General features: G+C 36.6%; 1 protein-coding gene across 5 annotated transcripts in view; it reads left to right on the forward strand.

Annotated features, from left to right (window-relative positions):
• CDK8 (cyclin dependent kinase 8) overlaps window positions 1-15,998 on the forward strand; it is a 75,127-nt gene that overhangs the window by 39,423 nt on the left and 19,706 nt on the right. For 3 of the 5 annotated variants that reach the window (XM_048294934.1, XM_048294933.1, XM_048294932.1), the window contains exon 5: window positions 15,145-15,202. The exons of 1 other annotated variant lie outside the window; for it this stretch is intronic. In XM_048294934.1, coding sequence (XP_048150891.1) covers window positions 15,145-15,202 — 58 coding nt within the window. Of the gene's footprint in view, window positions 1-14,249; window positions 14,334-15,144; window positions 15,203-15,998 lie in introns of those variants that run through there. One more of the 5 variants, XM_048294935.1, reaches the window with a different exon arrangement.

Here is a 15,998-nt window from a genome sequence, read left to right on the forward strand (position 1 = left end):
TTGTCTTGGGAAGGGAGGGGCCTATGTGTTAAGCTTGAGAATTGGGACTCCACTAACACATGTATTCTGATTCAAAGCAGAATAACTGACATTAATGCTTAGATGTGATTTTCTATTCCAGGATACCTGTAACGTTTTTCGTCAGGAATATCAGTGTTAAATCACCAGTTTTAACTCCAGATTGGATGGCTGGAGAGATTTACTATGTTTTTCCTACTGTGCCTTTAAAATGATAGGTATTGCTGTAGTTTCTAGATGTTTTATGTTTTCCTGGATTTAGATACACCCACAAAGCTGCTTAAGTAACATGCTTGCTTTCATGTCATACACTATTATAAGAGTGATCGTGCTTGGGGGTGGTAGGAAGCTAAAGAGTATAGTACTTGGCAGAAAAATCTGTTATTCTCTCATAGGATAAGGATTTTTTAAAATGGGTATGAATTATCTGTATAATTATCTTCCATCTAAGTGCAGTTTTATAGGTTTGGGTTGGTTTCCTGTTGGGGTTTTTTTGGTGTTTTTTTTTTAAGATGTCTTAGTGAAGTTAGCTTTCACGTAGGTAGTTTTTTGGAGGTTTTTTAGGATTTGGACTTCTCTAACCAGAAACAAAATATGTCATAAAGCAACTCCTTTCCTGTTAGCATCTACAAGCCAGGCAGTAAAATTTGGTGGCTATTAAAATCACATTAACTTAGACTGAAATTTGTCTTCACAATGTTGGAATCAAGGAATCTCAACTCATGTAAGGTTTGTATAAAGTGACTGTATTCTGTATGAAACAGTAAAATCTGTTGGAAGACAATAATTGTCTATTGTGGGTTTTGTAGTCATGGTGAGTCTTTTACAAAGGAAATGTGTGCAAATCTTCTCAGTAACTTAAATACTTGACTCTGTTTGTTTTTCTTTCACTGGGTACATGAAAGCCAATTCACCGTTTCCATCAGAGCAAGGGAGATGTTGATTGTATTTACCTTTGAATACTGCCTTGAATACTACTGTGCTTGAGTAGTTGGCTTTTCCATAAGTCTTTGAAACATACCAGTTAAAGTTTTCAACAAATAAATGCCAGCCCTTTTAAAATTTCTTATTTGACTTGCGTATTCTTCAGCTTTTTAAAATTTCATGGCTGAGAGCAATTGAAAGCAGATTGTTTATTCATACTCTGACTATAGCAGGAAGGAAATAAGAACACTTCATATAATTACTGTAAAGTGCATCAATTATGGTTTTAATAATATTTTGAATTTAGTTATCAAGCATGCTTGAAACATACTGCATTTTGCTGATTTCTTTTCTGAGTATTTTTTTCCACTTTATAATATGCAGCTATTGGACTTCCTCCTTTACTCAAGGTTCTTATTCCACACTAAAAATAAGCATAAGCAGAAGATTTGCCATAGATCTGTTTTCATCAATATGCAACCTCAACAGCAAGGGAAAAGACAGGATGCACTTTGCAGCATGCTTTTTCAAGTAACGGGCTTAAAATAGAGGTGCCTTTGCATGGTACAGTAACTTTTAAGCCATGCCTGTTAGCGTTTGGAAGTGCATTTCTATTTAATTTTTTTGGTAGTAGTCCTGTCTACACAGTCAGGATCCAGTCTCAGGTAAGAGATGAGCACCCCTCCACAGCTTCTGTGTAGTGACAGTAAGAAAGTTAGTCTGCAATTTAATAATGGAGTTGGCATCAAAGCTATTTAAAATACTTCCATGGTGCAGCAGTGCTTAAAAGCATACCACTGCCACCCCCAAAAAAACCCAAACAAAAAAACCTAGAGGAAATCTCATATGTCTTGTAGTACTGCAGCTGGGACATTAGTATAAAATTATTTTTGTTCCTAAATCTTCAGACTACATTCCCAGGCCCATTTCTTTGTGCATGGTGTGAGTGGGTGTTGAACATATGAATTGACACTTGGCAAGTGAGGTATGGAAGTGGGGAACAGAGTGCTGGGCTTCTGCTTCCCATTCTCCTCCTCCTATCTCTTGCCAAAAGAATTAACAGTCTCCTAGCCTTTGTCAATAACATCCGTGTCCTAGTTAGTCTGGGATTGTGTCACTGTGTTTGTGAGCATTTGCAGACTGGCACTGGTGCCAGTGCAGTCTGGTGAAGGCGCTTCTAGTGTACAGCTCAGCTAAAGGGCTGCTCTGGGATGAGCACTGGCTTTTAATAAGCTTTGAGGCAGTCAGGCTTTAATACAGTTGGCACATGGCTTTCTGAGATCTGGGCTCTTCCCAAGGATACCTGCTACCAGCTTTGGGATTAGTGAGAACATTAAAGATGTTCTTTTAACAATGAATGAGGAAAAGCCACGGCAAGAGTCTTTTTTTGTAGACAGGATCTTAGTAACTCTCCAGGCTCTGTAAAGTGAATCAATTAAATGTGTGCTTTAGGCAAAGTTAAATATATGGAACTTTTACCTTGGCAATTAACCATGTTCCTCATTAGAACTTCAGAATCCAAGGATGTCTCCCTGTCAATATTTAAGGATTACTTCAGAAATACAGGAATGCCCTTTTGTCTTTGTGTAAAGCTTCCAAAGCTGTGGTCATTTGAAGGAGTGAACCTAAATCCTTGAAAAGAAGAAAGTAGTAGTAGTGCACATTACTAGAAATAAGTTTGCAGCTTTAAAATTCAGGGTGATTTTGTACTTCAAGTAGATCAACAAGTGATAGGTGTTATTTCCCAAAAAGTATTATAATGGCTTGCTGATGATTTGCTTTCAGAGGAGGAAAAAAAAACCCCAGCATTCCAAACCCAATCACTCTTCTGGTTGTCAGCTGTTCCATTTCCCAAGATTTTTGTTTCCAAGGTGTTTTTCATTAGGTGTGTACTTTAATGAGATCACAAAAGAACAGTGTGTCTGGCAGAACTTTATTTTCTTGCATATGCTTATAATTACATGCTTTCCTGTGAGTTGTACTGTACTATAGTTCTAAATATTCCATAGCTAAAAATAATATTATTTAGTGTTTCTTAATGTTTCTATTTACAGGGAGCATGACTACTCCCTTGCCTGCCTTTCTGAGCACTTTCTTAGTGTACTAGATTAAACTTTCAAACCAGTAAGTAATGAAAATGTAGACGTGATCAAAAGAGACTGCAAAATTTTAGTAGGTGGTGCTCATAGCAGTGATAAAAAAAACAAACAATAGCCAAAAAAACCTGAAGAAAACAGCCTGTTAGGTCAAACTTTTGACTGGGTAATGTCTGTCAATTTTGTACAAATGCAGATTTAAAGGTAGAAATAGAGCATATTGTTGCAGTGCTACCAGCCTTCTAGTTAGAAAAGCAGGGAGAGATCTTTGAGTTCACCATAGAGAAGCCTGTAGAGATATATAAAATCATGTGCTTCATATTTATATATGCAAATAATTGTGAGACCACTCTTTGAAAGGTCATAGCCATCAGGGGACGTTCCTGAGGGGAAGAAAGCAAATGTCACTCCAGCCTTCAAGGAGAGTCTGGGAAATTACATTGCAGTTACTCTCACCTCGATCACTGGAAAGGTGATGGATCACATCCTCCTGGAAGACATTTTCAAACATTTGGAAGATACCAAGGTGATTGAGAGTAGTCAGCATGGATTTTTATGAAGGGAATATTGTGCTTGGCCAGCCTGAAAGCCTTCAAAGACTGGTGCGATGGATGGGACAACAGCAGTTGATGTTACCTGCTTTAGTAAGGCTTTCAACTCTGCATCCCATCCATCCTTGTAGACAAGCTAATGAAGTACACACCAGGAAGTGCACAGTGAAGGGGATCGACAACTGGATGAGTTGAAGAGCTAAAAGGATTCTGATCAGTGCCAGAAAGTTAAGCTGACCACCATTCACTGGTGGAGTGTCCCAAGGGCTGATTCTGAGTTAAGTGCTGTTTTAACATCACCACTGGTAACCTGAACAATGGGACAGAGCACACCCTCAACAAGCTGGCAGATGATTTCCAGCGATGCCTTCCAGCCTCAGCCATTCTGTGAATGTATTGTATCTTCACCATTTGATTTGTCTTGAAAAATTCAATTAATGCTCTTTCAAAGTCTAAAATCCAGCTCATGATGAATCAAGAGATGCCAGGTGCAAGGGGTGCCTATGTGGGAGCAGGTGTGAGATGAATATGAAAGATCAAATAGCTCCTAAGGAATAAGGAACAATGTGAAGGAAGCAGTGAAATATCCAGTCTTTGAACTGCAGCAGGACATTTTTGCAATGTATCTTGACTGCAGTATGATGAGAGTTATGACATGGTACCATTTTCTTTTCCTGAGGGAAAAGGTGATGTATTCCTGAAAATCTTTTTAGAAGCTGTGTGGTCAAAAAATGAAAGATATACTTCTACTGGATCATCAGTTGTTACAGACTTTGGTATGAAACATTTGTGTCATGGCAATATTTCTAGAAAGAGATACCCAAGCATTAAGATATTAAAAAACTGTCAATTCTATAGGATTAAAATTTTACAGAGATTTGTATTTTTAGACCTCTCTTGGATTAGCCCTATATCTTTTATTCTGTGCTGAAGGTGCTAAGTACTGACATCAAATGGAAAATATAAATTAAAATTCTCAGTCTATTCTTCCAGTTGTATTTGGGCCTTCACTGCAAGACTTCCTGATGATTTTGGAAATTGGCAATCTTTAAAGAAAGTAAAAAGATTTTATTTTTTTTAATTCACAGGCTGTGTCCCTTCAAGCAATTTTTGAATCTGAATGTAATCTTTCATAGCTTTTTACAGTTTGATCATCTGTAATCTTAGGACTTATAAGAAAATGTAAGGCCATTTAACAAGTTTTAAGTAAGGGTTGTGAAAGAATAGTACAGACTCCCAAGATTTATGCAGCCTGTGAGATCAACAGATAACGCTTAAAAATTTTTATCCAAGAACTGGTGTTTAGCAAAAATGCTAAATCAGTCCTAAAAGGTATTTGATAATCTTTTACCACATAAATTTAGATTCCAATTTATAACAAGATGGAGTGCTAAATAGGGGAAGATTTGATGGATATTTTTTTGATTGCAAGTGAAAAGCTCATTTATTTTCTTGATATAAATGAAACTAGGGGTGAAAGGAAAGGTCAGAAATATCTATTCCAGGTACAGGATTTTCAAATCTGTGTCTCAGACTGCTGCCTTCATTTAAAGCCCCATTTGCTTGATTGTCAAGCCCAACCCTATCTGTAATTTTTTTGTAGCCTTTCATTATCTTTGGTAGGTGTTTCCAAAAGGTCTGACTATATCAGTGTGTCTGGGGTACTCACTTATCTTTTGTCTGGTGGAACCTAAATTTAGTTTTTCTTCTTTTTAGTTCAGTATTTCTTTTCCATAAACAATTCTCAAAATAATTAATCCTGTGTAGTCTCACAACCTTCATGTTTAAAACTGGCAGTAATACTGATGACAATTTTTTTCTCTATTAATGAATATATCTTGTTTTGAAACTAGAGTAAATACAATCTCTGTCCAAAGTTTAAAGGGAAAGTCAAGGTGAACCAATATATGTATTATAAGGGGAGCTTTGCTAATTTACCAAGCCAATAATATGACCAAACTCAGGCACAAGTACTCAGACAGTGTTATTGCCTAGAGGAAGTGCAGGTAAAGTTTCTGAAACTGGCATTCTGAAATCATTGTAGACTTCTAAATGAAAGAAGTACAAGGTGCAGAAAATAAATGGAAAAAGTAAGACTGCTTATTGAAGTACCACCAGATATGTTAGGGGCAGACAAGTGCAACACAGATGAGAATTTGTAGGCATGAAATTGCATTACATGATTATTGATGTTTTAGTGAGATATTTTTGCCTTATCTGCTGCAGAACTGTCAGACACAAGAAGCAATGGAAGCAGACTTTTTTTCCTGACATTTCTACATCATTGTAACATGGAATAATTTTAACCGGCAATCTTGGACCAGTTAACAGGCAGTGAAAACTGTTGCAAAAGGGAAACTCGGATTTTGAATCCAAAAGTAACTTGGAGGTTTTCTTTGTATGGCTACAAATGCTGTAAATGTGAACAGAACTGGTTTTGTTTCCTTTTCTCCTCATTCCCCTGGAGCCCTTCAAATAGAATGTTTCAGAACTGATCTGTATAACCATTTGCATCTTTACCTTACAGGATGTGAAACCAATTCAGGCCTTTTCTGTGCCTTTGGGAAGTTTGTCCTTGTCTGGTGGAATATACATTTAATTACAGCCCCAGAAATACATGTGTCTTCATATTGCATACTGACTTCTAAACTGGAAACAAAGTGGTACTTTAGAGTTGTAGATATGCAAAATGATAGCATGGCTTCTACAGTCTCTAGGAAAAAATAGTTTAAAAAATGCAAGTTGTGTTGCATGTTTTGCAATTAAAAAAAAAGCTTATGTTGGTCTGTTGATTCTGTGTGATTGCTTAAGGATACAAAGCTTACCTGGACATGCTGGTTCTTTGCTAGTTTCCTCAAGTAACCTTTGTATCTGTTAGCATTTTTCAGGTACCTTTGGTAAAAAGATATGGTATCAAAACAGACCATTTCTTTCAATGTCATGAAAAGCGAATGTCAAATAGAGGAGGGCATGTGTTCTGGGAGAAATGTATTGATAGTTCAGCCAGGGCCAAATGCTGAAATACTTCTGTTGCCTTTTTCCAAGCTTAGAAATATTTTGTCTTTTTAAAAATCCAGGTAATTTAAGTAAATTGATAACTGAAGTAGAATGGTGTAATTTAAGTAATAAATTGAGGAATATAATTTGTAGATGATTACTTATATCTATCTGCATATATCTATATATTGCACACTGGGGGATGAAAATATATCGGCTGATGGGCAGACTATTAGACTTCTTTCTTTTCTGTAGCTATAAATTCGTTCTTTTGTTACTAACTTGTTTTTTCATGTGCTGGCTTTCCAAGATGGCCAGATACCTGATTCTGGTGCTGGAAAGAGTAATGTAAGTAATCCTTCACTGTTTGAAGGCAAACTCAGTCATCTCAGTGCATTGCCATGCAGTAGTTACACTAAACTGACTGCAGGAACTCTCATATCCATATATGTAAATACAAATAGAGGTAAGAGTTCTACAGAGGAAAGGCATGCTAGAAACTTCAGATCTAATTCCTGCCATAAAGGTGATGAGCTGCACTAGTCGGGTGGAAAAAATACCAGCATACCTTGTGATTCTGACCTGAGAGAAGTATGGAGGACCAGAATCTCTTTGATCACAAATGTACCTTTAAAGTAAGATTTTCAAGAAAAATCCTGCAGTAGGATTTAGTAAAAACCCTAGGGTATGATTTTGGAAACACTTAAATGCAGTTTGCACTTTAGTTTGTTGGATTTTTTACTGCTAAATACCTTGTTAGGTTGTGGAAAAGTTATCACAGTATAAAATACTGTGAAAGATAGGAGTATGGATTGTTCAAAATACAGGAAATAGCCATAATAAGTGTTTTCACTCCAGTCTGCTGTACAAAGAAAAGGCTATGTTCTGTATGAATGATCTATATTCATGATGTAGAGGAAAAGATGATAAGAAAACAGGCCTTTGAGTAATTCTTATCTGAGGAGTTATTTTAAAATAAACTTACGAATAGGACACAGTTATCCCGTGTAAAAGCTTGTTCTTTATGATCTCCTGACTTCATCTGTCTTACTCTGAGCATGAGTGACACAAAACAAGGTATTTGGGGTATAGTTTGAAATACTGTATTTGTTCTGTGCACAAAAGTGCTCTAACACGTAAATACAAGTAAAGCCCATGCAACCACTGGAAAGTGCATAGTAGTAAATTATGTGGGCTTTTCACCTTTGGTACTTCTTCTTAATCCAGAACAGGGAGGAGTTGACAATTAATCCATACAAGTAGGGTGATATGGAAGTATTACTTAAATGAAAAATAACAGCAAAATAGGGCTTTTAAAGGAAATGGCAAGGGTTAGCACAACTGCATGCAAACCAAAGAGTACAGTAAGGCAATTTTCTGCCTTTGTGTGAAAGTTTTGGTATGTATGAGATTACAGTACTGCTGTACTGTACTGCCTGTCACCCTGCGGAAACTGCGCCAACAAAACTACTGAGCAAAGATGGTACTCGGGTTTTTATTACACATTCAAAATCCTTACTTGTGAGGCAGAACTTTGAATTTAAAAGGGAGGTGGAATTATATATGGGATAACATAGTACCTAAAAACCAGTTTCAGAGCTCTCCTCTTGCATTTGATCCTGCTCTGATGTGCCCACAGCATCCAGAGTCATCCTAACCTTTGGACAGGGTACTTGCTGCTGTAGTAAAACCCACAGGAAATCTATTTCTTCAAGACTGTTTGTTTTAATGAATTAAGTTAGTTACTATACTTTTGAATGATGTGTCAATGATATTGGACATGGTAGATTTTCCTGCTATAATAATATTTTTGCCTATGATACTCACCTTTCCTTGCTTGGAGGCTTAGTACAGAAAGTCACACCCTGCAGCTTGTCCCGACGTACATTTTTAGGGAGTGAAAGAGTTGGCCTGGAAAGTGTAGTTAATTTTTTTTATTCAGCTTGAATTCAGTTCCAGTGGAAGTGAGAAAAGTCTGTGTATTAGGCAGTGTGCAAGCCTTTAATAAGTTACATTGCCCCAAGTTGGCAGTAATTGAGTGACAGCAGTGAAAGGAAATTTTTGGAGTGTGTTCAGAGCATAAAAACATAATAGACCAACAGCTTTCATCAGGCTGAAACAGAGATAAAATATGGTTGATGGTAACTAGCAGAAGGCCCCATTGGCATAGATACAGCATCCCTCTATTTTCTATCCTATCCAAATACTTCCTGTACTTTTAAAACTTTTGGACACGTGTGCTTTGATAATTCAGGGGTTTGTTTTTGTTTGGCTGTTACTGGTAATTTTAATGGCTCCTAGTTTTAATGAGAATTTTATTTAGATGCTCAATTTATTTATTTTAAAGAGTGCTGAGATGTTCTTTATAAGAAGATAATTAGCAGGAAGTATTAAATTAAAATAGGCTTTCTTAATTTTCCAGTGCTTGTTACAATTCCTGTGTTTTCTAATCAAAAAGAATATTTTAATGTTTAGATTTAATTCTTGTGTTCTGTGGGGCCATTGTTTTCAACAGTGTTTGTCTTGGTCTTTTGATTATAATATATTTTAAAGCCCTGATCAGTTAGTAGATGCAACAAAAATTGTCTTGATTGTGAATGCACATCTTTGAATTCAAGGAAAGAAGTTAACTTCAGAAAAGTGCTGATACTATCATTTGAATAAGGTTATACTGACACTGCTATTGTGCTGGAGTACTATTTAGCATTGAAGTAGTCAGTTTTGTTCAAAGTGGAAAGAAAATGGAGTTATTTTGGAATGAAAATGCAATTATTTTTTCTAACCATAAAATGTTGCAAAAAGACAGTTCCAGTCCCTGCGAATGCAATAAGGGAGCATCCCACCTTGATAATAAGGAAATGTTTTGATGTAGGTTATGACTGCTTGAAGATCAACAAGGTTGTTAGAGATGTGCCAGAAGAAGCATTAACATTGCATCTTTTGTGAGTCATAGACCTTGACATGGCGTGTGAATTCAAGCCAAGCTGAAGGGCTAGTAGGTTTTGCTGCACAGCCTTTCTTGTTGGAGGACCTAACCTGATAAACCACATCAGGATGTTACAATTTTTACCATTATGCCACGGAAGTGCTCTTCTGAATAGGCTGCAACTTGTTAAGCCCTTGCAGTTGTCTTTCAAAACCTTTTTGTTTGTTTTTTTCTTCAGAGCAAGTGATTTCTATCTTATGTTTCATGCTTCCCAGGCATTTGCTCACGTACTGCTGAAGAAGTTCAGTTATGGCTTTGTATGATTGTGGGGTTGTGTTTTTAAATCTGTTCCTATATTGTTTGATATGATACTTTGAAGTCTAAAGAAGTTGTTCACTATAAATCATAATAGAATCATTGTTGAGATCATGGTTGCAAAAGCAAAATAATTTAGGGATAAAAGCCCTTTGCTAAGTATTGTTCTTTTAAAGTTAAACTGCTGTTTTTTTAAAATTGAAAACCAGTGTTACATTCTTATAAATTATCATGGCTCATCACAGGTAGAAATGGATGGCACGGCCAGGTCTGTAATTTGGTGGCACAGACATTAATGATGCACAAATAGCAGTGGCTAGCAATCACTGTGAATCCTCTACTGAGTAATGTTTTAGGAGCCAAACACTTGAGTATTGGATTATCCGAATGAAAATTGGTTAGGATTATACTAAAACCTTATTAAAAGGTGCATTAAAAAGGAGGTGTAAAGGGTATGAGTCTGTTCATTATTATACATAGAAATGTTGCAAAAAGTTAATAACATGTGGAGAGGAGGTAGCATCCACATTATAATACCATAATAGGTAATCCAGAGGAGTTTAAATTACTCACTGATACCTATGTTTAAAATCAGTCTTTGAAAACTGGTGATTTCAGAAACAGACTAGGAGCAAAACATATATGGAATAATAGTTCCTGCAGACCTAGTTTGCTGCTAAAAGTACTAAGTATCAAAAATTGCAGTGTCTAAGCTGTCTAAAAATGCCCAGTTTGTTCCTCACTGCTTTGGTGAGTAGAGCTTAGTGAAAGGAGGGCCCAACACCAAAATACTTTACCTGGAGCATGAGACAATGTCCTATTATTTCCAGACATCTAGTATACAAACATGAAATAAATAATCGTTTCCTGCTCCTATCAATAACTTGCTCTGAGCAGCAGGAATGACTTTTTTTTGTCACATCTCATGAAGACATAGACTGGTATAATTTTCATTTTGTTTGTGTTTTTGCCTTCAAAACAGCAATTCAGATAAGTTCTGAAGTCTAGTTTCCCCTCTGTGAAAGAACACAACATTTTCCGTATATGTTAAGAAGCCATATGTGACTGCAGTGTTCGTTCAAAGTAGTAGTCCTGCCGAAAAGATGTGAAGAATATGTGTGGCTGGTAACCTTAACATGAATCAGTAGCCTTACAGAGTGAGGCAGGATACCATGCTGGGATCATATAAAGTGGAAGATCCTGTGCAAGGCATGTAAAACAATCCCTCCACTGCATTTAGCATTAGTGAAGCCTCAGCAGGAGCAGTGTGTAATTTGGAACACTTGAGTTCAAAGAAATGGGTGGCCCAAGGCAGAACAGCTAGAGGGAATCAGCAAGAATGATCACAGATGCAGGAAAAAAAATAGCCTACTAGGAAACAGAGCAGGAGAGAGTTTTTGGGGTTTTTTTTAATCTAGGTGATAGGACTGAAGAGAGATGTTTGTCCCAGGAAGTGTAAAGTTCTTGCAGTGGTTTCTGTGCCTTCTGCTGCGGAAGAACAGAAGCGGCAATGGGACTAACCTTGTCTGTTGTGTTAGAAGGAAAGGAAAGACACTGCGGTGGAGAAGAATGAAAGAGAGAAGATTGCACGGGAATTGTGCAGCCTTGATCACCAGAGACTTCAGGATCAGAGTGAACACGAGCAGTATTGTGTGAAATCAGGCAGATGGGTGAAGGTGGCTGTCTCAAGTTCTTCACAGATCTGTGAACCTCTCTGGGTTTTTACCTGCCTTGTTGGAAATTAGCCTGCTTTTTAGGATTTCTTTTTGCACTTTGCAAATAATTGTTAAATTAGAAGTGCCTAAAAATATTTCAGTGAGGATCTTTATTCTCTTTTCAACAGTAATAGTGATTAAATGCACAAGATTAGGACTTGTCCAGGAATCGTAAGAAGGAGTCCTACAAAGCCAAATATAGGACAAGATAAGATTTAGTGCTGTGCCGTGGTCACAAGGTCATTCTTTCGTGAGAATGAATTCTCCCCCTGCCTCTGAGGTGGATTTGGGAGGAGAAGGGTGATTTTTCTTGAATTTAGTTCTACAGAATTGCCAGACACTTTTGTTGGTCTCTGAAATACTCAGCTGTACATCACTGCGTGGTTCTTCGCATTTGGTTTAGGATCATAACAGGTTTCTTATTTGCATTTGTCTGGCATGTGCAAATTATTTTAATGAATGGCAAAAGTAATTATGCCTTTATTAGTACAAAAATCAGGGACTTTAAGTTGATAATTTGTAGTTATAAAAAAATATAGCTGCCTTAAAGTAGAGTGTTTTCAGAACACAGTATAAGAACTGCTGAAAGATTTTGCTTCACTTGCTCAGCCCAAGTGATTTGAATAAGCAGTTTCAACTTCAATTTCTTCTGGATAATTAGAATTAAACTGAAAATTAACAAATTAAACTAATGCTTATCCAGATTTCTCCCTTCTGTTTCTAATGACTGGTGTTTTTTGGTTTTTTTTTTTTGTTTTTGTTTTTTTTGTGTTTTTTTTTTGTTTTGTTTTGTTTTGTTTTGTTTTTTTTTTGCAAATAAGTTTCTAATGTGTAATGAGTTGCCCAAAGAGACAAATCTGGGGAGTTTTTGGGGTTTTTTTTTCTCCAGATAGTGGACTTGATTAAAAAATACCTAAGAATAATTCCCGATCCATGTATTGACTTTTGTTAGTGGAGTTCAGTGTTTTTCAGGGATTCTTCAAAATACATATGCTTTAGGTATACCAGTACTATCCCTATACTGATTTCCGGTAGAAATCCGCCTATTGAATTTAAATTTCATTGTTTGGAAAGTTTTTGAACTAAAAACGTTGTTCCAGTCTATGCGTACAATCATTTTAGAAATGGAAGCCTCCAGAATAAGACATCTAATTTAAATTTATTATTTTTTTGAGTTGTGATGTTGTATTTTTACAGTGATGTGACTATATAAATATTTTTGTCTGTAGGAAGAATCTTCTGTTCCAAACAGAGCTGTTTCAGTGAAGGGCCTTTGACTTTAGAAAAAGGTGAACTGAGTATTCCACACCGAGGGATTTTTTTTTTAATTTTGCGGCTTTAGAAGGCTCCTACACAGATTTCTAAATTGTCTCTATTGTTAAATGTGTTCTGTACCTTCTGAAATCTGAGTGTGAATCAAGCTGTTGATACTTACTTTGCTAACTAGTACTGTCTTATTGTGCTTTCTCGTCTCATCTCTACCTGCCTTGAACTTAGGTTAGATGATCTTTGGTGCAGGAATTGTTACCCAGTGCTGTGCTGATTAGTCATCTGGTATAAAGCAGTCTTTGTGAATAGGGCTTCTTGTCCTTACCAAAATCCAAACAGTAAAATATTTCAAGGTGAAAACATCATGAGGATGTTAAAAGCATTTTTGTAGAATATTATCAACCTGTGAATTTGCAGGGGAAAAATGGTGCTTTATATATTATATCCATGTATTATAATATATCTGAAAAATTTTAGTGCCTGTGTAATGTATTGTTAACGCTACTGAAAACATAATAATTAGGTGTGTAGCTTGTTAACACCCCATATATATTGAAGCAGATTTTGTAAAAGATGTGGATTTGTTCTTTGAGTCACTGTGTAGCAATAGAAAGATTTCTGTGGTGAAATGATGTGGTTTTTATACCTAGCAGATTGAATTGCCATAAAGTTCAGCACTGACTCTGAATTTAAAGATGTATGTTGCTTGTTTATTTTTAGGATTTTTGTAGAAGCAATCTAAATGGAATGCTTTGAGAGCTGTGTGCCCACATACTGCATTTCTTAACGTTGAAGCAATACTTACCTGGAGCGTATGCCTCTATTAAAAAAAAACCAAAAAAAACCAAAAAAAAACCAAAAAGGGGTGGTGGTGCTATGGGGGACAATTCTGGAAATCACAGCGCTAATACAGCACAAGTTGGATCTGTTCTTACTGCTGTTGGAAAGACAGTGGAATATATCTTAAATTTTGATAACATCCTCTATCCTTAACCTGTTCTCAGAAATGAAACACCTCAGATTCTTTTTACATATTTTGTCCATGGATTGTGGAGTTTCAGAAATCCATTTTGTAGCCTTTTGTAAACAACAGTAATTTAATTTCTCAAGGAAATCTTTTGCTGGATTAGTAATTTTTTTGTACCTTCTTTTACACAATAAGAATTACTTCTAGGTTGATATTGAATTGTGGTCTTCTGCCTCTTTGCATGTGTTTACATTAGAGCCTGATAGATCCAGAAAGGCTTGAGAATATCCTAGAATGTGTTTAAGACATCACATTAAGATATTAGGATTTACTGTGTTAACTTTTAGGTAGTCTAAACTGTTTTGCTGGGGTACTCTTTATCTTCAGATCAATTTAAACTGGAAAAGCAAAGCAAGAGCTGTAACTCAGCCTTATTATAATCTTACAGGTCACAACTGAATAGGAGTCCCTGTTTTGTCCAGGATTTACAGAATGAATGGGTATCTAAATCACTCCATTTGAGAACAAGTCTGGCATACATTATCAGCTTTAGTTGTGAGTTTCTTTACTTTTTTCCCTTCAAATAAGCACTGCAGGTTTCATTATATAAACTGTGTTAGGAATTGAGAAATCCTCTGACTACAGATGCTGAGAATGGACTATGGGAAACAGGACAGCAGAAAATAGAGGATTATGAAGTGAGTTGTCATGTTTCTAACCAGCCGAACTCTAGCTCAGTTCTTTAACTTGCCTCCATAATAAAACATACAAAGGGAAGACAGAAAAATAACATAAAGGCAATGCTTTCCAGTTTTGCAGCTGTGTGAATTGGTAAACACTTGTAAATAGGAATAATTTAGATGAGTTTTCTCTCCAGTATCAAGTGATAATGATAATGTTTCATCTGTATCTCACTTGTGTATTTTTTATGTACAATGTGTCTGTAAATGTGCTTAATAACCCTGGGGAAAACATGGTGTAGAGCTGGCTTCCCATCCCTGTGTTGGGGGTGGTGGGCAGCAGTGGGACTGCCTCCCACTCCCACTGAAAGGATCTAGGGCAATTTGGATAGAAATCCCAGCGACTCGGTGGCTGCCAGCTCACGTGTTGAGGACAGACACCAGGGTGTCAGTAGGGAATGTGGTGCTGGAGCACAGCCACGCCGAGAAGAAACGTGAGGAAGATGCAGTCAGGGAGAGCCTGTGTCTGGGTCCTTGCACAGCGTTACTGTGACAGAGAAACTTGTCATTTTTATCAAAACGAAGTTGGTTTAAAACTGGCAAAACAAAGCTTAACTAACTTTTCAGAGACTAATGTTTAGGTTTATCGTGGTATATGTATTGTATATTTATTTTTTTTTCCACAGAAACCTGCTAATATTTTAGTTATGGGTGAAGGTCCTGAGCGAGGAAGAGTAAAAATTGGTATGTTTATATCTTTGATAAGTCCCAGTGTAGCATTTAAGTTAGAATGTTCTGAAGGTGCAGTTGTACCACCTAAAGTAGTCACTGTAATACCAGTATGTGCCTGGGCACATTGCCTAAATGCTGTTTTCTGAGTGACTGGCTTCATCATATTAGCCCCATGTACCAGTTCTGACAATGAAATGCTGTAGCCTCATCAATAAAAAGTGGAAAATGTCATTATATTTTGCTTAAATGGGTGTTTGTGTGGGATGGGGGATTTTGATGTGGGGTTAAAGATGACAGCTACCTAGGAGGAAAGGAGGAGAAAAATGGGATTTTAAAAGTTCCTCCATTTACCTCTAATGCCATGACATCTTGCTGCTGCTTATAAAAATCTAAATAGGGAACTACTCATTGCTACAAACCTTAAATCTTATAGGAATCAAAGATGGCATTTAGCCTACAAAATATTCTTGAAAGAATAGGCAGATCCCTTGGAGATAAACACAAGGGATCTTTAAAGTCCAGAGAACAAAGAAATCCATCCAAAACGTTGAGTGAGAGCTAGTGCTAAATGCTTAGCCTGAGGTGTACCTGATTAGAAAGAACCCAACACTTCCACACTATTGTAACATTTTCTGGTGGGAGTTACTATTTGCAGTGAGAGGATAATTTGTAGAAGTTCAATTATTTTAAACTAACTACATAAATAAAAATTAACAGTAGTCTAACAATAATAAACTGTACTAGGCTGTGCATTATCATAGCAGTGTTGTAATAGCAGACTACTAATGCACAGCCTGCTTACATTTGT

This window comes from Corvus hawaiiensis, chromosome 2 (genome assembly GCF_020740725.1).
Source record: "Corvus hawaiiensis isolate bCorHaw1 chromosome 2, bCorHaw1.pri.cur, whole genome shotgun sequence".
Taxonomy (NCBI): Eukaryota; Metazoa; Chordata; class Aves; order Passeriformes; family Corvidae; genus Corvus; species Corvus hawaiiensis.